The sequence below is a fragment of the Salvelinus fontinalis genome, chromosome 25 (genome assembly GCF_029448725.1).
Source record: "Salvelinus fontinalis isolate EN_2023a chromosome 25, ASM2944872v1, whole genome shotgun sequence".
NCBI lineage: Eukaryota > Metazoa > Chordata > Actinopteri > Salmoniformes > Salmonidae > Salvelinus > Salvelinus fontinalis.
The window spans coordinates 11,181,027-11,204,629 of NC_074689.1; the positions used below are offsets into that span (position 1 = coordinate 11,181,027).

Below are 23,603 nucleotides of genomic sequence, written 5' to 3' on the forward strand. Positions count from 1 at the left end.
CCTAGAAAAACACACGTACACACACACACACACACACACACACATGCACCTACGCACACACAGAGCTCGCCCACCACCCACCCACACAGTTCATTCCACTCCCTTAGAAGGTACAGATGTAGGATATTAAGTTGAGCCAGTTTGCTATAGCAGGAAAATAATCCTTCAACAATATGAAATGTGAAACATTATGTGGATTATAATGAATAGAGATTTTTGTAGGGGTTGATACCTTTTTCTGAAGGGAAAATCAAGTCAAATTTCAGACTTAAAAAGCATTTTAAACCTCAAATACACCACAAGTTTAAAATGTCCTGCATTGCAGGAAAGTTCTCCTGCAACAGGGTGATCAAATCAAAATCCAACATCTGTATGAGCAGCTTATTAAGGTAAGCTGTTATTGCGGTGGCTAGGGCTGTCTAACCTCTACTGTAAACAGGCAGTATGTGTGTGAGTGTAAAGGTCTTGGCAGACAGGGGCATTACTGAGGAACGTGTCTGAGCTCTGAGCTGTGGGCTAGCCCAGCTAACCTCGCTAACACCAGTTCACCTGGCCTTATTTAGAAGAGTTCTGAAGAGCCAGTCACAGACATTACTAGCTGAGAACAGAGACTGCGTCTGTGCGCCTGTGGCTCATCTTAATGTTGTGAGAGTTAGGCCATGTGTTCTTCAGTGAATTCATGTATTTAACCGTAAACACTTCATCAAATCGTTTCCTCATGTTCTGTAACATTATGTCTTTGTTCTCTTCACCGATCCAACAGGGACTTGTCTATTGTGAGAGGCCTTGGTTTCGTTAGCTACTACCTCTGTGGTATTGTGAGAAGTCATTCATTTCCTGGAGTGATTGTGAAGCCGATCTCCTCCTCGGTCACATGGCCCTACAGAACAATTACACCCATTAGCATCTGTGGCAGAGCTGTAGCGCCCTCCACGACTCTACCTGAAGAGATGCTGTGGGAAGAGGATGTGACCTGTGGAGAGACTAAATAGCTTCGATGCTAAACCTGATTAGCGCCATTAAGATGACAGGGGCCTTTGTCTCCTCACTTCTCACGTGATGAATATGAAGGGCCCTCTTTCCCTCGGCAGTTCTTTGATTTGAATGATTAACTCGTTGATTTAAGCCCCCTTGGTGTCCGTGTTACTATTATGGCAACGTGGTGGTTATTCTTTTTAGGGCTTAATATTAAACTTAGAATAGTGATTCATGTTTCTGTGTTGTGTTGTGTAGTCATGGAAAGAGGCCTGATGCAGGATATGACTACACTCAGGCTATCTCCACTGAGTCTGGGGCTCTGATATGGCTGGGAGAGCCTACTTGTGGTGAAGTGGGTGAATGGGTGAGTGTCAGGCTGGGAAGTAGTACCCTGAGAGCCTAGTGCCCTCTACAGCTGGTAGGAAGCTGTGCATTGGGTCATGGCTATAAGAAGGTAGAGGCTGATAGGGTGATCATGGATGGCCATATTATCCATGAATGGAACCAAACTAAGCATTTCCATTTGTTTTAGTCTCCCTCGGCTCTTGTAGTGAACGTGAGAAAGACTGAAATCGAGGCTCGTGGTGGTGAATGTATTTTTACCAAGTAAAGTGAGAGGGTGCCTTTAAAAAGCTTGATTTAGTTTTGTGACCCACACTGTGTAGATGACCTTCCTGGCTGGGCTCTAGGGAGAGTGTGTGGTATTGTTGTAAATAACAGGAGCGTTGCCTCAGTCAAGTGCAGGGTGTCTCACCTTGAGTCTGCATACTTGAGATGTTGAATGGCACGGCTTTGTTTTAGTTTGGTTCGTTTTTGTTGTTGTGGGTTCCGTGAGGAAAGTAAAGTACCTCACTCCGCAGCAGACTCTGTGACGGCGCTGGTCTATTCTTTAGAGGGAGATGCCTGTGGTATTTTCACCGTCCGTCGGCTGCCTGGCTGCGTAGCTACGTGGCCTGTGTGAGATAAAATTGTACCTAATTTTGGTACCTAATTTTTTGTGTGTGTGTGTGTGTGTGTGTGTGTGTGTGTGTGTGTGTGTGTGTGTGTGTGTGTGTGTGTGTGTGTGTGTGTGTGTGTGTGTGTGTGTGTGTGTGTGTGTGTGTAGAGAAGTGGTGTACCTCAGCAGAGGACCGTGTATCCTAACAGGTTAAATTTAGAGGTGCACAATCACGTCTACAGCAGGATGTAACCTCTCCAATCACACACTTAACACTGCTCAGCGTCACACACACACACACACACACACACACACACACACACACACACACACACACACACACACACACACACACACACACACACACACAATGCTGTAACAAAGGGCTCTGAACGCAGCTCGGCTTAGTGTTCAGGATGAATGCAGAGGATTAGTATAGAGAGAGAGACACGCTCAGATCTGTCTCTTTAAGGCCCAAACACTGTGGAGGTTTGGTTTGACATTCCAGGCATAGTTCAGACACCAAAGTACAGTATGTGTAGCGCTGCAGGTTTCTGCACTCATCCAAATACTTTTCTGACACAGTATTTTCCAATAGGAATCAACTCCACTACTCTATTGGAGTATGTATTGATGCGTGTATTGTTTCAAATCCCAACTGGTTCATCCCCAGACTGTTCCTTCCTAAAGTCCTCTCCTGCACTAAGTACTTTGTGAGAAACACAGTTTTATGCATTGGGCTTTAAGTCAACTGAATTTAACCTAACGTAACCTAAAGTTAGCCAAGTCTCTGTGGAACAAATTTCCAGCTGGTTCTGTATTTGGAAGATACAGAGTAAAGGTGACTGTAAAAATACTTTTCTTTGTGGTAATAAGTTAAAAGGGGTAGAGCCTCAGATGGGTCATGTTGTCCGTTAGCATGCTAGTGCTAATGAACACAACTGTCTAAACATTCAGCAGATCAGGCGTCCGCAGAGCGGAGAGGAGGGAGAGGCCCTTCTGCTGTCTATTTGTTTCCCCTAGGTGTTACCTACCTACTGCTGTTAGAAACATCCTCTAGGCTAGTATCACTGACCATTTGGCTCAGAGGAATTTACTTCCTGTTTAGCTAATGGTCAGTGTCTGCCTATCCCCATATAAGTATATGTTCCATCTTTTTACTCTGTCAGTTTTGAGGTGAAACAAACCAACATGGCTGCTGTGTCTAGTGGGGATTTCTCTTTTTTATCACAACCAGCAACATCAAACTACTTTGTTTTGTGTTGACTTTCGGTCTGTCGTTTGTCGGAGAAACCGCGATCCGTGTTTTTACTGCTGACTTTAGTGCCTGTATCTCCGTGACTATGGCCCTAAACAGCCTCTTGGGGCTTTAAATGAGTGCCTTTTGTTTGAGATTGAAGAGTCACTCAGCGCTTCTGCTACTCCAGCCAGGGGGTCTATACATCACCTGACTAAGCCTGACAGGATGGGGAGAGGGAGAGAGAGAGATGGGGGAGGGGGGGAGAGAGCGAGATGGGGAGGGAGAGAGAGAGAGTTGGGGGTGGGAGAGAGAGAGATGTGGGAGGGAGAGAGAGAGATAGAGATGGGGGAGAGAGAGAGAGAGAGAGATGGGGGAGGGAGAGAGAGAGAGATGGGGGAGGGAGAGAATTAGAAGAGAGAGATGATAGATAGAGAAAGCATTTGGCCAGTAACCGAAAGGTCGCTGGTTCAAATCCCCGAGCCGGCAAGGTGGAAAAATCTGCCGTTCTGCCCTTGAGCAAGGGAGTTAACCTGCAACAACAACTGCTCCCCGGGCGCTGATGACATGGACGTCGTTTAAGGCAGCCCCCCGCACCTCTCTGATTTGGTTGGGTTGAATGCATTCAGTTTTACAACTGACTAGGTAATCCACCTTCTCTTTCCCTAGCTGTGGAATTCTGCAGATGCAGAGCGTGTTGACCCTGGTCCATATAACAGCCCCCCCCCCCTCTCTTCCTGAGCTGTGTGTGGCCCTGTTGGGCATCTCTGTGAAAATCAACCAGGTGTACTCTATGCAGAAAACTAACCTCCCGTGATTCTCAGTCAGCTCTGCAGAACTATTCTTGTAGATTCTAACAGAAGATCATTCCCCAGCCACAGGTTGCCACGTCTCACAAAAACATAATTCCCCACCACTATGCCCTAGAGAGAAAGAGAGGGGGGTGCAGAGATACGGACGGACGAACAGAGAGAGATACGGACGGAGAGAGATACGGACGGAAAGAGATACGGACAGAGAGAGATACGGACAGAGAGAGATACGGACAGAGAGAGATACGGACGGAAAGAGATACGGACAGAGGGAGATACGGACAGAGAGAGATACGGACAGAGAGAGATACGGACGGAGAGAGATATGGACAGAGAGAGATACGGACGGAGAGAGATACGGACGGAGAGAGATATGGACAGAGAGAGATACGGACAGAGAGAGATACGGACAGAGAGTGTGGTCTGGGGAAGTAGTGTGTGGTTTTGTGCAGTGTGTGTGATGTGGGTGCAGGTGTGTGATCTGCGTTTCAGCTCTGCAGCTTGAGCCCATTGCTGACTGGGCGCCTCTCGGTGGAGAATTGATTTGTCTTGAGAGAGGCACAGTGCTGTGAGCTGGGGAACAAATAGATGGAGAGGGGGAGCGAGAGAGAGAGAGACAGTCACCACAGGTGGAATAGAGAGAGAGCGAGAGATGGAGAAACAGGTTAAAATGATGAGAGGCCGTATGAAGTGTAATTAGTCCCATGTCCCAAGATGCAAACACAGATGCAAATACACATGCAAGCACACACACATCTGCTGCCGAGTGGCAGCATTATTTAATAATCACCTCTGTAGGCTGAGACTCTCCTAGCGCTCCAACCCTGTAGCACTAGAGGGTCACACACACACACACACACACACACACACACACACACACACACACACACACACACACACACATACCTCTCTGACAGTAATGATGGAGAGGTAAAGATGTACACATGGACGGGGGAGGGGAGAGTTCAAGGTTTACTATGAAGGAGCCTTGGAATAGGTTATGTTAACTATAGGCTATTGGCTAGTAGGAAGCACATGAGGCCCAGTGTATGAATGTTCCCCTTTACTTTACATCCCTCTTATGGGTCTGAACAAGGACTTCATTACACATTCACAACCCATACATATCACATTCATAAACAGTACTTGTTCTCCTGCTGTATAACGTCAGCATGCTAGGCTAGGCTAGAACGTCCCTTAGCATACAGCAGGTAATTCGACTTGTCAGGCCTGCTACTAGACAGAATTCATCGCATTTCCCCTTATTTCCCATACCTCTGTGTAAACTAACGCTGGAATGGAATGGAGGTCACTGGCTGTGTGGCACCTCCAGGAGAAAAAGACTGAATTTAGAGAGGTGGTTTGAGAAAAGCCTTTCCTTGCTTGATTGCAGTGAGGTGCTTTGGCATTAGCCTTTATATGATTTGTTGGCCTGTTTTCTGATCAATCTTTTCTAAACTGCTGGCATGATTGACTATATTCCAAGATCGGAGACCGTTCTGCCATCTAATACAGCACCTTCCATCGTCCTTGTCCAAAATCGCGCCTCACTTCTTGTCACATTATTATTATTATTATTATTATTATTATTATACCTTTATTTCAACAAGGAACACAGACTGAGACCAAGGTCTCTTTTACAGCTGGGTCCTGCATATACATGTTTACACATACAGTTTAGGTACAATGATTTTAAAAAACTAAACAAGACAAACAAAACCATCACAGATAATACAAAAAAATATATTAAAAAAATATATATGTTTCACCAGTTTACCTCGCCAAGGCCCATGCTTGATTCTTTTGCAGAAAAAGGATTTTCAAATCACAGGAGAACCAAGGATTAGTTTGCTTTTTTTACTCTAAGTCGCTTTAACGGGGCGTGTTTATCAGCCATGGAGGTTAAAATTGATGAAAAGAAAGAGAAGGCTAAAACTGGGTCCATTATGCATTTCACGGATAAAAGCTCTGAATAATAAAGGTCATGGATAAAGGCTCTGAGAAGAGTTTATAGTTTCTCTTTAGAATTATACGGGGGTCAGGGTTTTTTAGCCTAGTATTTCTCATACATGCAATAGGGCAGTGGTCACTGATGTCATTAGCAAATAACCCACTAGCTATATATTTGTGAGGTGTATTTGTTAAGATAAGGTCTATTAATGTAGATTTTTGGGGGCCTTTTGGATTAGGACGGGTAGGTATAATTATTAGTTGAGTAAGATTTAGTTCGTTACAAATATCTTTTAATTTAAGCGACGCCGGCATCAGCCAGTCCAGATTGAGATCTCTGATAATCAATCATTCAGAGTTGACATAATTAGACATTAACTCAAACAATTTGCTTAGTGCAGATACCGGAGCTGAGGGTGGGCGATAACAGTGCATTATGACCAAGGACCACATTTAGAACTAAGCATTAATACTGTTTCGGAACAGAAGTTGAAATGGACACAGTGACATCTAGGTTGCATTTACCATATATGGCAATACCTCCTCCTCTACCCACTCGGTCTGCTCTGTAGACATTATACCCAGCTAACAGAACATCTGAGTCTGGAACAGAGACACGGAGCCAAGATTCAGATATAATCAATATGTCATCATGTGATTGTGAGACCAGTATTTCAATCAAATCTCACTTTTGGATCAAGCTTCTAGCATTCAAATGAATAGTTCCTAGGCCACTATTCCGAGAGCTCATATCAGATGGAGTATTCAAGGTAATATTAGATGAGCGATGCTTCCTCGTGTAACTACTGACAGGCCTGAGTTGGATGGAGATGAGATTACTTCTAACAATAACCCTCTGCCTGTGCGAGGAAGTGGCAACACGGTACCTTGACAGTAGTGTAACAATAACATAAAGTCCATCAACAGTCTCATCCATGTTAGCAGCACCTGTAGAGCTATTTAAAGCAATGGGGGGAGCAGTCAGTCTGATGGGGAATCGACCAATTCCGAGTATCAACCCCCATGGCTATACATTGTCAATTCTCACATGCCCTGTTTGAGGCTATAAGTGAGAGCCAGGTTTGAGGAGAGAATGCTTGTACCATACCTATTCAGATGTCCATCCCGGAGTCATCCATTGGTCGATGTAGAAAAGCTGTAAAATTGTCCACATATTGTATGCTTATTGAACAACAATAACCTTTAAGCCAGATGTGTAGCTGGCGTATACGACTGAAATGATTATCCGTAGAGTGCGGAGACGGGAATGGACCTGAAATAATGCATTGTTTACCCGATTTAAGTACAGTATGAATCAGTGATTTAAAGTCCTTTTTAAGTTGCTCAGATTGCCGTAGTTGAATATCATTTGACCCTACATGGACAAGACATGGACATGGACATGGACCCTACATGGACAGGACATGGACATGGACCCTACATGGACAGGACATGGACAAGACATGGACATGGACATGGACCCTACATGGACAGGACATGGACATGGACCCTACATGGACATGGACCCTACATGGACAGGACATGGACATGGACCCTACATGGACAGGACATGGACATGGACCCTACATGGACAGGACATGGACATGGACCCTACATGGACAGGACATGGACATGGACCCTACATGGACAGGACATGGACATGGACCCTACATGGACATGGACCCTACATGGACAGGACATGGACATGGACCCTACATGGACAGTGATAGCTGAAGCAGTCGGGTGTTCACTAATGAGTAACGGGATCATACAGTCAATGTCCTGGATCCGGGCACCCGGGTAACAGATGGTCTCTGCTTTCCTAATAAAGACATTTTGGATCATAGATGAGCCCACAATAAGGACAGTGGGACTGCTGCGTCTCTCTTGAGTGATCTTCCTCCTAGAAGGTTGTTTGGGGCTAGTTATACAGCTGTTTCGTTGTAAATTGTTTAGATGGCAAGGGTCCACTTGCTTTCGGGCAAAGTTTTTGTTCCTTTGGGGCCAGCGGCAAAAATCTCCAACTCTTCCAATATCCGGTATCTTTTTCCCAGTTCCAAGGCATTACTTTGCCTTGGCATTTTCCTGCCAAGGTTTTTTGGTTTCCGTACAGTAATCCATGGCTCCTGAGGTGGAGCAGAGGGAGTGGAGGAGACCGGGTGCCCGAGCACAGCTCCCGGTAATGACCAAGGCTCTTCCAGTGGGACCAAAGCACGTCTCACAGCCGCAGGCTCCTCCGAGGCCGCGGTGACAAGCCATGGGCAAGTGGCTTTGTTCACCATCATTTTTGGCAGACTCAAGCAAAGATTCAATCAGCTGTTCATCTTCTTTAATCTGATGAAGAGTAGACACTCTACCCTCCAATTCAGCGATTTTCTGGGTCAGTTGTTGACAATTGACACATCCAGGGGTGAGTTTGGTCATTATTCTGAGTTGTTGGAATGACGCTGGAGAGACGAAGCAGGTACGGGGAGTCAAACATTTAATAAGGAACGGACATGGAACCAGACAGGAACAGCGTCGGCAAACAAGTAACACAAACAAAAAACAATTAATGCAGCTGTAGGGAACAGAGGAAGGAACGGACAAATATAGGGCAGTAAATAAACAGGTGATGAATGAGTCCAGGTGAGTCCAATATCGCTGATGCGCGTGACGAGGGAAGGCAGGTGTGCGTAAAGGATGATAGGAGTGCGTGATGTGCAGGGAAGCCTGGCGCCCTGCACATCTTTGTGTGTGTGTGTGTGTGTCTGTGTGTGTGTGTGTGTGTGTGTGTGTGTGTGTGTGTGTGTGTGTGTGTGTGTGTGTGTGTGTGTGTGTGTGTGTGTGTGTGTGTGTGACCTGCATCAACTAACCTTCATCTGAGCGGTCTCCGTTGTGATCTTCACTGGGTACATTACTATCACAGTCTGCCCCGTCTGCCGCCGGGGGGGGAGCAGACGTGACACTTCTATCACGTATTACTTCTATGGTAATCGTTGATAGGCATTAATAACCAACCCCTCTCTCTCTCTCTGCAGTAACCAACTACAGTAATGTGGTGAAGACCCCTGGCTCAGACTCAGATGATGAGGACAAGCTGCACATCGTGGAGGAGGACGGGAGTCTGGCAGACGGGGCAGACTGTGATAGTAATGTGCCCAGTGAAGATCACAACGGAGACCGCTCAGATGAAGGTTAGTGGATGCAGGTCACACACACACACACACACACACATACACACACACACACACACACACACACACACACACACACACACACACACACACACACACACACACACACACACACACACACACACACACACACACACACACACACACACACACACACACACACACAAAGATCTCTCTCTCTCTCTCTCTCTCTGTCTCCCTCTCCGTGCCTGTTTCTCTGTGTGTAACATTTGGTGACTGTCTGCTGTTCTAATGCAAATCTTTGAAAACGTATTCTTCCTTGCACTGAACTCAGTAAAGATGGCGTTAGTTAAGAATACTCTGTCACAGAAAACTGTAATTTGTACAGTAATTTTACAAATTATCAACAGTAAAAAAAAAACTCTGAAACGTTTAACTGCAGCGTACTATAAATTATGGTGCATTGTGAGAAAATTGCTGTAAAAAACCTGCAATATGTAACAATATGTAGCTTGCAATATGTAACCTGCAATATGCAACTTTTTGGGTGACCTGACCACATTAACATAGACATTTAAGTTATAGATCTGTCATTCTCATTGAAAGCAAATCTAAGAAGCGGTAGATCTGTTCTATGTACTCTACTTTTGTGCTTCCCGTTCTTGAGTTTCATTCTTGCGTCTTTTACTCTCAGTTTTTTACACCGGCTTCAAATAGCTGAAAAAACAATATTTGGGGTTATTGAAAAGATATTTAAAATCACATTTTATTGGTCACATACACATGGTCAGCAGATGTTATTGTGAGTGTAGTAAAATACTTCAAGGTGTTTAGATGGTACAATTATTTTCTACACATTTAGGCAAACTATCACAATTTTAGCAACTAGGAAATGGAAGAGCGATTTCTGCATATTGCACCTTTAAATGTTTGAACATTTTGCCATGTCCTTTTCGTCTGTTTTGTTCTGTAGTCACTGCTAGTTTGGAAGCCTTTTTTAAGGCCTCTATAAGTGCAAGTGATATAAGACACAAATATTAATTAATATGCTGTAATGTGTAAACACTTTATCAAGCAGCCAACCTGCTTGCGCCAATCCCTTGTAATTACAGTAAAATACTGTGAATTACAAACCTCTCCCCTCACTCATTCATTCATTCATATTTTAATTCCAATACGGTAGCATTTACTTTTTCTACAATATAACAGTCAATTTTTACGGTAGTGTAAAATACTTTGATACCGTATTTACAGTGCCTTCAGAATGTATTCATACCACTTGTCACGCACTGACCTTAGTGGGTGGGTATGTGTGTTTTGTCTTGTCTAGGGTTTTTGTTTATCTATGGGGATTTTGTATGTCTAGGTATTGTAGGTCTATGGTGGCCTGAATTTGTTCCCAATCAGAGGCAGCTGTTTATCGTTGTCTCTGATTGGGGAACCTATTTAGGTTGCCATTTTCCATTTTGGTTTTGTGGATTCTTGTCTATGTGTAGTTGCCTGTCAGCACTCGGTTATTATAGCGTAATGTTAGTTTGTTCTGTGTTCTTCGTTTAATTAAGGAAGAATGTATTCATATCACGCCGCACCTTGGTCTCCTCAATACGACGAACGTGACACCACTAAACTAATTCCACATTTTGTTGGGTTACAGCCTGAATTCAAAATGGATACCCCATAATGACAAAGTGAAAACATGTTTTTAGAAATGTAAGCAAATTTATTGAAAATGAAATACAGAAATATCTCATTTACATACATATTCACACGTTAGAATCACATTTGGCAGTTATTACAGCTGTCAGTCTTTCTGGGCAAGTCTCTTAAGAGCTTTGCACACCTGGATTGTACAATATTTACACATTATTCTTAAAAACATTATTCAAGCTCTGTCAAGTTGGTTGTTGATCATTGCTAGACAGTCATTTTCAAGTTTTACCATAGATTTTCAAGCCCTGGCCTTGTGTTTTAGGTTATTGTCCTGCTGAAAGATGAATTTGTCTCCCAATGTCTAGGATTTTGCCTGTGCTTAGCTCTATTCCGTTTCATTTTATGCTAAAAAAAATCCCTAGTCCTTGCCCATAAAACCATGCTTGAAAATATGAAGAGTGGTACTCAATGATGTTGTGTTAGATTTGCCACAAGCATAACGCTTTGTATTCAGGACATAAAGTTAATTTCTTTGTTATTTTTTTTCTGTATTACTTTAGTGCTTTATTCCAAACAGGATGCATGTTTTGGAATATTTTTATTCTGTACAGGCTTCCTTCAATTCACTCTGTCGTTTAGGTTAGTATTGTGGAGTAACTACAATGTTATTGATCCAGCCTCAGTGTTTTCCTATTTTCCTATTTTGATGGCATAGAAGGCCCATCAACCCATGGGGAGGTGTATCAAAAAAATACATAAAACAATTATTTGATAAAAGATTGAATTTGGCATTTACTGCTATAGATCATCAAAATGCATTGAATAATACATTGATAAATGACCAAATAAATAAATAAATGAATCAATCATAAGGAATAAGGTTTTGAAGTGTCCGTTCAATATGTAGGAGATATACGAAAGCTCAGGAATTATTTTAGTATTTTTGGACACATATTTAACCCCTTATTTTTGTTGGCACAAACCTACCTCCATATTTCCATTCATTTGTGTGGGTTACCTTCAGACGAGTCAGGTGGCACTTAAAGGGGTCGTAGAGCAAAACGGAGAACGTGTTCATGAGTCTCCCCTTTCAACAGTGTGGTCATAATAGTTTTTAGGCCAAACCGTTTGGACGCTACGTACGTTTTCGTGAGAAGACACATTTTCGGGATGTCTCATGGTCTGACAAGCACCACTGTAGCTCGCCCACCTTCCACCGCAGATGCGGAAGGCTGACATAGGCGGATGTGGTGGATTGAGACGCAGCCCATGTAAAAAAAACGGACGGATTTTGATGGGGATTTTTAAAATAATGTTGCTTAGATTGACACACGGATTCGTCAATAGATTTGAATAACTTCACCATATTCAATGTCTGCTTTTTTTTTGTTTGGTATCCATCTACCAATAGGTGCCCTTCTTTGTGAGGCATTGGAAAATCTCCCTGGTCGTTGTGGTTGAATCTGTGTTGTATGTGTGGGGTACAGAGAGAAGGTAGTCATCCAAAAATCATGTTAAACACTATTATTGCACACAGAGTCCATGCAACTTATTATGTGACTTGTTAAGCACATTTTTACTCCTGAACGTATTTAGGCTTGCCATAACAAAGGGGGGGTTGAATACTTATTGGCTCAAGATATTTCAGCTTTTCATTTTTTTATTAATTTGAACAACATTCTTTTAACATAATTCCACTTTGACATTATGGGGTGTTGTGTGTAGGCCAGTTGAATCCATTTTAAATTCAAAATGTGGAAAGAGTCAAGGGGTGTGAATACTTTCTGACGGCACTGTATATTACAGTTGGTGTACTGTACGCCACTGAGCCTCCTCTGTCTCTTGTCAAAATCATGGCAACCCCTTTACAGTGAACGTAACACCTTGACCGGGCTCTGCCGGTGTGTGACTGTGAGATAGTGAAAGGAAATGGGTACTACAGGCTGCAGGGTTAACACTAAGACAGGAAGCCTGATATTTAAGCAGGACAATGCCACCAGGGCAGAGTCCTTCAACTTACTAAAATAGACCAGTGGCAAGAGGCCACGTTGAGAACTGTATGTTGCTAGTGGGCGTTAGAGGCCTGTACGGCTCTGTGACTGAACCGAGCTTTACTTTACGCACATACACACACGCGCACAATCCTACATACAGACACACACACCTACATACACTCCGCTACACTTGCAAGTGACATCACTGCGGGAAGGGTCTGATGTCAGGTCCCGGAGCACAACAATGTGAGGTGTTAAAGGATGTTAACATTTCAACAGCCGCCCCAAGGCCATCTCGCAGGGAGCATTAGCTCATGGTGTGTGTGTGTGTGCGTGTGTGCGTGTATGGTTCTAGGGCCTGTGCCAAGTGTGTAGTGTATATGTAATGTAACAGGTTTATTTAATGGTACATGTCGTTTACAGGGCTATTTAGTTTGGATTGTTGCTTATATGACACTGGTTCAGTTGGCTCGGTGTGTTAGCCAGTGGAATATGTGGGAGGGACTGATGTCGTGACAGAGTTATGTTTATATGACTATGTAAACATACTTATAGAACAGTGTGTTTTTCGCAGGTTGATGTTTATTGTCATGAGTCTTGCCCTGGAGGCAGAATTCATCTGTTTCCGCTAGATGGGCCAGGTGCAAAGTCAGAATTGGCTATATTGTAAAAATTCACAAAAACAAACAATTACTTTTTGGTCTTCATTTAAGGTTAGGGTTAGGCATTATGGTTACCAGTGTGGTTAAGGCAAGGATTAAGGTTTTTGTATTACTTTGTGGCTGTGCCAGCTAGTGACCACTCTGCAGAGCTGCCTCCAGTACATGAGTCATCTCAATAAATGCCAACCTGCGCGTTCTTCATTACATTGGGTTGGAAAGATGAGTTTGGTCATCAGTTTAGCTCTCAATACAAAACAGATTTGTGTATTATTTTATGTGGACTGCCTGTGATGCAGACAGGTTTGACGGTCTCAACAGCTCTCTCAGACCTGACTGACCTACTCCCCAGACATATCACTCTCATCAACATAATCCATATCCACCCCTCTCCATCTGCTCGCTCCCTCTTAAAGGGAAAGTTTGGGAAGAATAATGTCATTGGTTTTGGCCAGGTCATGAGAACATTAAACACTTCAAAAGCATGAGTTATACTGAAACGGTCTAAGCCCAAGAAAGCTGGCTTCTGGCCAGGTCCATGCCTGATCAGGCACTTTCCTTCTCCCTCCCTTATCTCTTTCTTTCTCTCCCTCTTAATTATCGCTCTCTCCCTCTTTCTCTCCTCTCTCTCCTCTCCCTTCTCCCTCCTCTCTCTTTCTCAATTACAATTCAATTCAAAGGACTTTATTGGCATGGGAAACATATGTTTGCATTGTCAAAGCAAGTGAAATAGAAAATAAACAAAAGTGAAATAAACAATATAAAATGAACAGTAAACATTACAAACAAAAGTTACAAAGGAATAGAGACATTACAAATGTCATATATCTATATACAGTGTTAAAACGATGTGCAAATAGTTAAAGTACAAAAGAGAAATAAATAAACATAAATATGGGTTATATTTACATTGGTGTTTGTTCTTCACTGGTTGCCTTTTTCTTGTGGCAACAGGTCACAAATATTGCTGCTGTGATGGCATACTGGTATTTCACCCAATAGATGTGGGAGTTTATCAAAATTGGATTTGTTTTCAAATTCTTTGTGGGTCTGTGTAATCTGAAGGGAATATGGTAGGAGGTTAGGAAGTGCAACTCAGTTTCCACCTCATTTTGTGTGCAGTGTGCACATAGCCTGTCTTCTCTTGAGAGCCAGGTCTGCCTACGGTGGCCTCTCTCAATAGCAAGGCTATGCTCACTGAGTCTGTACATAGTCAAAGCTTTCCTTCATTTTGGGTCAGTCACAGTGGTCAGGTATTCTGCCGCTGTGTACTCTCTGTTTAGGGCCAAATAGAATTCTAGTTTGATCAGTTTTTTTGTAGATTCCTTCCATTGTGTCAAGTAATTATCTTTTTGTTTTCTCATGATTTGGTTGGGTCTAATTGTGTTGCTGTCCTGGTGCTCTGTTTGTGTTTGTGAACAGAGCCCCAGGACCAGCTTGCTTAGGGGACTCTTCTCCAGGTTCATCTCTCTGTAGGTGATGGCTTTGTTATGGAAGGTTTGGGAATCGCTTCCTTTCAGGTGGTTGTAGATTTTAACAGCTCTTTTCTGGATTTTGATAATTAGCGGGTATCGGTCTAATTCTGCTCTGTGTGCATTATTTGTTGTTTTACGTTGTACATGGAGGAGTTCTGCAGAATTCTGTATGCAGAGTCTCAATTTGGTGTTTGTCCTAGTTTGTTAATTCATGGTTGGCCAGCGGACCACAGACTTCACAACCATGAAGGGCAATAGGTTCTATAACTGATTCAAGTATTTATTGACAGATCCTAATTGGTATGTCAAATTTAATGTTTCTTTTGATGGCATAGAAGGCCCATCTTGCATTGTGTCTCAGATCGTTCACAGCTTTGTGGAAGTTACCTGTAGTGCTGATGTTTAGGCCAAGGTATGTATAGTTTTGTGTGTTCTAGGGAAACCGTGTCTAGATGGAAGTTGTATTTGTGGTCCTGGCAACTGGACATTTTTTGGAACACCGTTATTTTTGTCTTACTGAGGTTTTTTGACAGGGCCCAGGTATGACAGAATATGTGCAGAAGATCTAGGTGCTGCCGCAGGCCCTCCTAGAGTGAAAGCAACGCCAGCATTCAAAAGTGACCAAAACATCAGCCAGGAAGCATAGGAACTGAGAAGTGGTCTGTGGTCACCACCTGCAGAACCACTCCTTTATTGGGGGTATCTTGCTAATTGCCTATAATTTCCACCTTTTGTCTATTCCATTTGCACAACAGCATGTGAAATTTATTGTCAATCAGTGTTGCTTCCTAAGTGGACAGTTTGATTTCACAGAAGTGTGATTGACTTGGAGTTGTTTAAGTGTTCCCTTTATTTTTTTGAGCAGTGTATATATATATATATATATATTTTACCTTTATTTAACACGGCAAGTCAGTTAAGAACAAATTCTTATTTACAATGACGGCCTAGGAACAGTAGGTTAACTGCCTTGTTCAGGGGCAGAACGACATATTTTTACCTTGTCAGCTCGTTGAAGAGAGTGGGGCTCAAACTGCATCCCTGTCTCACCCCACGGCCCTGTGGAAAGAAATATGTCTGTTTGTGTACGTGGATTTTATAATGTCGTATGTTTTGCCCCCAACACCGCTCAGTACATTGTTTTCACTGAGGAAATGTACGAGTCTTCTGTAAATGATAATCTCTCTCTCTCTCCCTCCTAATTCTCTCTCTCTCTTTCTCCCTTTCTCACACGCCAGCGCTAAGGGACTAAACTGATTATACATAATGCAAGTCTCAGCCCTCTTCCTTTAAAACAGTTTTCTGTACTGTAGGTCAGCGTAACCATTGAAAACTGCAGCCACCCACTAATCTTTCCGTCACTCTGGCTGTCTGGCGCTCAAATGAAAGACTTGACGCCAGTTCTCTGACCAAGTGAGGAGAAACATACCGTAGGGGTGGTTTTCACTCTGCTGCAGTCCCTCGCTCCCTCCTTCCGTTTTCCCCCTCTCTACCTGAATCATTCTTCCTGATTATATGGTATCACCGGCCCCTTGCTCGCTGTCATTACTCATTTATTTCTAAATGAATATCCACTGTAGCACCGCCAAAGCCCTGCGAGTAAAACACTGCCTTAACCACCTCAGTGAACAGCCTGGATGATTATTGTTACTGAGGACTGAGGAGGGGGAAGGAGGTATTGACTGACTGGCAATGTGGAACTATGCAGGGTTCTTTCCACTCTGTGTGATTACTGTGTTAATAGGCATGGCATGTATCTGCTACGGCATGGCATCTATAACTATATAATAAACCCCAGAGTTGTTCCTGCTCACGTCGCAGGATTCGATGCACAGTATGATGCCAATCACCTAATAGCTTTTCTGCAATGTCTCATGCGTTTCCCGTGAAGATGAGTCTCAGTAGTACATTAGAATGGGCCTTGACTCAGGATGAATACTACAGTAGGAGTCATAATACATTCCAGTAGGGCTTGTCATGAGTGGACCCTCAGTCATCAAGTTAAGACACCTTGGAAGAACAGGAAAGGAAAGGGAAACCGACGGACAGATAGAGTACTGGGAAAGTTGTGTGGTGAATCCATCGTGACTGACTAAATCATCCCAAACAGGTTAACGAAGGATTTTTAAGCCTTGAGACAATTGAGACGTGGATTGTGTATGTGTGCCATTCAGAGGGTGAATGGGCAAGACAAAAGATTGAAGTGTCTTTGAGTATGGTAGTAGGTACCAGCGTGTCAAGAACTGCAACACTGCTGGGTTTTTCACGCGTAACTGTTTCCCGTGTGTATCAAAAGTGGTCCACCACCCAAAGGACATCCAGCCAACTTGACACAACTGTGGGAAGTATTAGAGTCAACATGGGCCAGCATCCCTGTGGAATGATTTCGACACCTTGTAGTCCATGCCCCGACGAATTGAGTCTGTTCTGAGGGCAAAAGGAAGTGCAACTCAATAATAGGAAGGTGTTCTTAATGTTTTGTACACTCAGTGTATAGCGTAGATAGGATATAGCTCACATTCATCCCAGGTTCCACCACACTGGCTTGCATCCTGTTGTTTCAAGATTATTTGAATGGACTGGGTCTATGTGAGACTATCCCTCACTCTCTGTTGTGGAACTGCTTATCTCTGAGACACGTTGGCTCCCCTCTCCTTCCCTTATAGAGGGTACCTAACAGGGGCAGGATGCACGGCCACAGGAAGTAGGGGTCAAAGGTGACTCCAGTTCAACCAGGACAGGAAATGCTGATGTCGTTGTCTTGTAAAGTTAGGAACATGGGATACTGCTGTAAGCGAGGATTGAACTTTTTATTTAAGCACAAGGTTAGAGGGTTTTTACATCAAGGATTGACGCTGGATGTTGAACGGTATGTACAACAAAATGCATTTTGAATGAATCTTCTTTAGGGTTTAGTCAGAACTCCAGAGTCTGTCCAGGTTTTCCACTCGTGCTTCAGTTCGTTCACGTCCAATGTGTCAGCACACAACTGGTCTGAGAGTGATGTTTGGCCACTTTTCATATACTGCCTGACTGGCTTTGAACCATGTGGCCTTCAGCTCTAATTTAGAGAGACAGCGAGGGGGCCTTAACCATAACAACCAGAGACCTGGAAGTCCCGACCCTCAGAGCGACCCTACCTCACACACACAGTCTCCCGGGGTAGCTGTGTGTGTTGGAGGGCTGTTACATCATTCTGAGAGCCAGAGTGAGGCAGGGATCAGGTAACTGTAGACACAGCAACAAAAACGCACGTGATTGGGTAAACAGGCTGTTATTTAGCTGCGTCATGTTATTAAATGAAAATGGAAATCTTCAAAATCCATCTCAGTGAAGAGCTGTTAAGACGTTCCTGAATGGTTGAGAGAGAGAGATGGTTCCACTGAGGTCATGGGAAGTAAAGATGTGGCTTAATGTGAGAGTTAGGAGGCTCTCCTCTGTTTCTGCCCCCTCCATCCCTCCATTCTATACTGAGGATGCATATAATCCTGCAATCTGACTTTCTCAGCACCTGGCGCAGAGCTCTCTCTCTCATACATACACTGTTGGCCAGTCTCTTTCATTCACATTCCCTTTCACTCTCTCTCCTTCTCCTTCTCCTTCCTCTCCCTTCTTTGATGTGAGGCAGCAGGATGGGGGTGGTTCCGCTGAAAGTATTTAATCACCATGGTAACCAGTAACTGTGTGTGTGTACCGCGTGGTTGGCGTGGGGATGTGTGTTCCGTGTAGTGGAACCGTCCATTTCTCACCGTGTCTCATCGCTGTTATAATGCACAGGAGAGCGTCAGGAGAGGGCTGGGCCCTGCAGGAGGAGAGCTGTTGGAATTTACTGGGCCTGCCGGGCTTGCTGAGTCACGGAGCGTACAAGTTCTCATTGCTCCCATCTGACACAGCAACACACAGCTGGGTCTCACTGTCAGACCTTTACAGCCCTTCACACTCACAGAACAACCTCAACCCAACCCTGAAGAAACTAGCAGGGGAATACAATTCCCCCGGCCGACAGCGTCTGCTCAGTAAATTAAACGGTTGCATAATGCTTTATCTCTTTAGGGAGGTCAACGTTGTTGTTAGGTGTTTCATCATCACCATCATCCTCTCACTTCCTTCGCTCCAACAGGATAATAGAACCCCCCCTCCCCTTGTTTTCACTGGTTTTTAAGGGTTAATAATAATAATACTACTTAATAATAATGATGCTAGGTGTAGTTGTGTTTTTTAAAACTGCTGACACACTGTACTTTGTTGCTGTATGTGCTCCAGGAAGTGAGGCAGAGAGACGGAAGCTTTTCATTTCCTAACTGTGTCCTCGGCTTACACTGCTGCCTACAGCTCCTTAATTAGCCCTCATTAGTGGAGCGACGGCATCTGATGTGATGCGGAGGAGAGAACATGCTCCCTGATAACGGATCTCATTTACTGGGGTATTGGGATATTAGGCACCACAGTGGGAAAGTTGTTATTTCTTATCCAGAGGTTTATGCAGGCCTGGGGATTTAGGAGCTATGGGGATTGGTTGGTTCTGGGGGGTGCATTCGATTGTACTGACTTACCTGTGTGTCTGGTTGGAGGTCACAGTTCTAATTAAGAATCATATTTTTTAGATAGAAGGAACATGATAAAATGATGTATTACAATGGTGAGGTCTTAGAACAATGAAGAGGTCCTTGATGTCCTTTCCTCATGTCCTCGTGTAAACAGTCATCCTGTCTCTGTGGGTTACAGCGAGGGAGGAGTGTGGTTCAGACGGGGAGGACGATGGCAGGACGGATGCTCTGGTGGAAGAGATGCTGCAGCAGGGAGACACGGCCGTCATTTACCCAGAAGCGCCGGAGGACGAGCCACGCCAAGGGACGCCAGAGGCCAGCGGACATGACGAGAACGGTACGTACAAACACTCACACCACCTGTGCATCTACTCTCCACTGTTTGACGCTGTACAGGGCCAAAGTACTGGTTTTCTTTTCTCACTGGTAGTTAATTGATTGATACATCATTTAACTGACTAGCCAGAGGATTCCACTCACACACATAGCGTCCCAGGTCTGAACTAAGCACAGCAGAGCAAGAGCAGTGCACAAAAACAAAACAAAAAAATCACACTTTTCTACCCCTACCTCCCAAATGTGGACTCTACACAATAGCGCTTTACACACAACGCCTCCACCTCTGGGACTGCAGGTTTTACGCACAACGCCTCCACCTCTGGGACTGCAGGTTTTACGCACAACGCCTCCACCTCTGGGACTGCAGGTTTTACGCACAACGCCTCCACCTCTGGGACTGCAGGTTTTACGCACAACGCCTCCACCTCTGGGACTGCAGGTTTTACGCACAACGCCTCCACCTCTGGGACTGCAGGTTTTACGCACAACGCCTCCACCTCTGGGACTGCAGGTTTTACGCACAACGCCTCCACCTCTGGGACTGCAGGTTTTACGCACAACGCCTCCACCTCTGGGACTGCAGGTTTTACGCACAACGCCTCCACCTCTGGGACTGCAGGTTTTACGCACAACGCCTCCACCTCTGGGACTGCAGGTTTTACGCACAACGCCTCCACCTCTGGGACTGCAGGTTTTACGCACAACGCCTCCACCTCTGGGACTGCAGGTTTTACGCACAACGCCTCCACCTCTGGGACTGCAGGTTTTACGCACAACGCCTCCACCTCTGGGACTGCAGGTTTTACGCACAACGCCTCCACCTCTGGGACTGCAGGTTTTACGCACAACGCCTCCACCTCTGGGACTGCAGGTTTTACGCACAACGCCTCCACCTCTGGGACTGCAGGTTTTACGCACAACGCCTCCACCTCTGGGACTGCAGGTTTTACGCGCAACGCCTCCACCTCTGGGACTGCAGGTTTTACGCGCAACGCCTCCACCTCTGGGACTGCAGGTTTTACGCACAACGCCTCCACCTCTGGGACTGCAGGTTTTACGCACAACGCCTCCACCTCTGGGACTGCAGGTTTTACGCACAACGCCTCCACCTCTGGGACTGCAGGTTTTACGCACAACGCCTCCACCTCTGGGACTGCAGGTTTTACGCACAACGCCTCCACCTCTGGGACTGCAGGTTTTACGCACAACGCCTCCACCTCTGGGACTGCAGGTTTTACGCACAACGCCTCCACCTCTGGGACTGCAGGTTTTACACACAACGCCTCCACCTCTGGGACTGCAGGTTTTACACACAACGCCTCCACCTCTGGGACTGCAGGTTTTCTGCCTCCAGGAAAAACCTTGTGTTGTTCTGACTTCTGTCTCGTCCTCTGAAGGTGTTAAACCCCCTCCCCCCCCATCCATTAACACAAACACTCTCTCTGCTGTAAATGGACACACACTGGGCTCTTTATGAGTTAAGGGCTTTTGGCTGTTACCTGTCAGCCTCACAGGAGGAAAAACAGCAAATAGCAACACGTCTGTGTGAGTGATGAGTCACTAGTACCTACCTGGGTGATAATGTGTGTGTGTGTGTGTGAGAGAGATAATGTGTGTGTGTGTTCACATCCTGAGAGGTTCACCTGGCCAGCAGGGAGGATTAATACATCACCTGTTAACAGGTAATACTTTACCTGTGTGGGACCCAGTGGAGCATAACAACCCTGGGGACCTGGAGCTAGGTGTGCATGATGTCTTCTCACCGTGTTCTACCGTGTTTCCAGACGCCTTTTATCCAACGTCTGGGCATTCATTTGAAACCAATGGGTGTTTTGTTTTTTTAAGATATAGGCCTTGAATTCCAATATTGTAAAGACGCAGACTAGTCATGTTACTCATGTAAACTAGGGCCGTTGAGTGCACTTTTCCGACTCCGAGAGCAGGAGTGTTGTGACACCTGTTACGTTACTAATGAATAACCAACAGTATCCAGCCAGCAGGTGAGAGTATGTTGCAGCATCTGTCATGTAGTTAGTGTTTACAGACCCCTGTTAGTCTTAACAGAGGATCGGTCAGTACCGGGTGAAATGGGTGAAACAGCAGTCCAGAACTCCTGTGTCTGTCTGTCAATCAACCACATCAAAGAATCCTTACTCTCTATTGACCGTCTGATTAGTCTACAGACCTCTCCACACCCACTCTCATGCTCCCTCCCTCCCCGTCTCTCTACCCCCCCCCCCACCAGGCACTCCGGATGCGTTCTCCCAGCTCCTCACCTGTCCCTACTGCTCCCGCGGCTACAAGCGCTACACGTCCCTGAAGGAGCACATCAAGCTGCGCCACGAGAAGAGCGAGGACAACTTCAGCTGCTCCCAGTGCAGCTACACTTTTGCCTACCGCACACAGCTGGAGAGACACATGACGGCCCACAAAGCTGGTAGAGACCAGGTACTTATAGACACAACCCTATACATAACACTTATAGATAGATTCACAACTATACCTGCTGTTTGTTAACTACTAGCTACAGCACTGCGTAGTGTGTAGTATAGATTATGTACACTCTTTAAAAAAAACGGTTGTTTTTACAGTAATTTACTGACAGAGTTACCTGTAAGTTATGTTAAAAAAAAGTACATTGTTACCGTAAATTCCAAAGAAACGGTAACATAATTCTTTACAGTAATTTAGGGGGCTCTTGAGTGGCGCAGGGGTCTAAGACACTACATCTCAATGCAAGAGGTGTCACTGCAGTCCCTGGTTTGAATCCAGGCTGCATCACATCTGGCTGTGATTTTATTACATTTTTTCCCCAACCTCTATTTAACCAGGTAGGGCAGTTGAGAACAAGTTCTCATTTACAACTGCGACCTGGCCAAGATAAAGCAAAGCATTGCGACAAAAACATTGGGATAGGGCGGCGCACAATTGGCCAGCGTAGTCTGGGTTTGGCCGGGGTAGGCCATCATTGTAAATAAGAATTTGTTCTTAACTAACACTAACTTGCCTAGTTAAATTTGCCTAGTCTTAACTAACTTGCCTAGTTAAATAAAGGTTAAATTAAACATTTGAAGAAAAAAAAAACTTACAGGTTATTATGTTACCAATTGTATTTTTTTTATTTTTTTACAGAGTGCACTCTTAGAAAAAAAGGTGCCATCTAGAACCTTAAAGGGTTATTCAGCTGTCCCCATAGGACAACCCTTTGAAGAACCCTTTTTGCTCCCAGGTAGAACCATTCTGGGTTCTATGTAGAACCCTTTCTATAGAAGGTTCTACAGGTTCTACATAGAACTCAAAAGGGTTCTACCTGGAACCAAAAAAGGGTTATCCTATGGGGACAGCCAAAGAACCTTTTTGGAACCATTTTTTCTACGAGTGTAGATAAAAAGTGATGTGAACTTCGTGTCCGAAACCCAGGAAGTGGGAAAGTAGGCTCATGGCATGTGCTCAGTGTTGATCACATCGATGATAAATTTAATATCCTGGTATTTAACCATTGTTTTTAGCCATTGTTTAAAGCGGTTGTTTCATGAATTGAAAGTAGCACAAAGTGCCTGTTTCCATGAGTGTGTGACTGAAGTGAACTGACCATCCCCCTCACCCTCTCTCCCTTTGTCTGACAGAGGCACGTGACGCAGTCGGGGGGCAACCGCAAATTCAACTGCACCGAATGTGAAAAAGCATTTAAGTACAAGCACCACCTGAAGGAGCACCTACGCATCCACAGCGGTGAGTGGACCCCTCAGTGTGTGAGTGTGTGTCCACGTGTGTGTGTGTGTGCGCGTGTGTGTTTGTGAACGTGCGTGTGTATTTTGTTATGTGGAAAAAAGGTTGGGGTAATTGTAGACTTGAGTTTCTATTGGCCACACCATCCGCACCAATGTT

At 44.6% G+C, this 23,603-nt stretch overlaps 1 protein-coding gene across 2 annotated transcripts in view; it reads left to right on the forward strand.

Annotated features, from left to right (window-relative positions):
* LOC129822834 (zinc finger E-box-binding homeobox 1-like) overlaps positions 1-23,603 on the forward strand; it is a 68,446-nt gene that overhangs the window by 32,928 nt on the left and 11,915 nt on the right. For both annotated transcript variants that reach the window (XM_055881277.1, XM_055881278.1), the window contains exons 2-5: positions 8,935-9,090; positions 19,555-19,713; positions 21,961-22,163; positions 23,342-23,447. In XM_055881277.1, the coding sequence (XP_055737252.1) occupies positions 8,935-9,090; positions 19,555-19,713; positions 21,961-22,163; positions 23,342-23,447 (624 nt within the window). The remainder of the gene's footprint in view (positions 1-8,934; positions 9,091-19,554; positions 19,714-21,960; positions 22,164-23,341; positions 23,448-23,603) is intronic.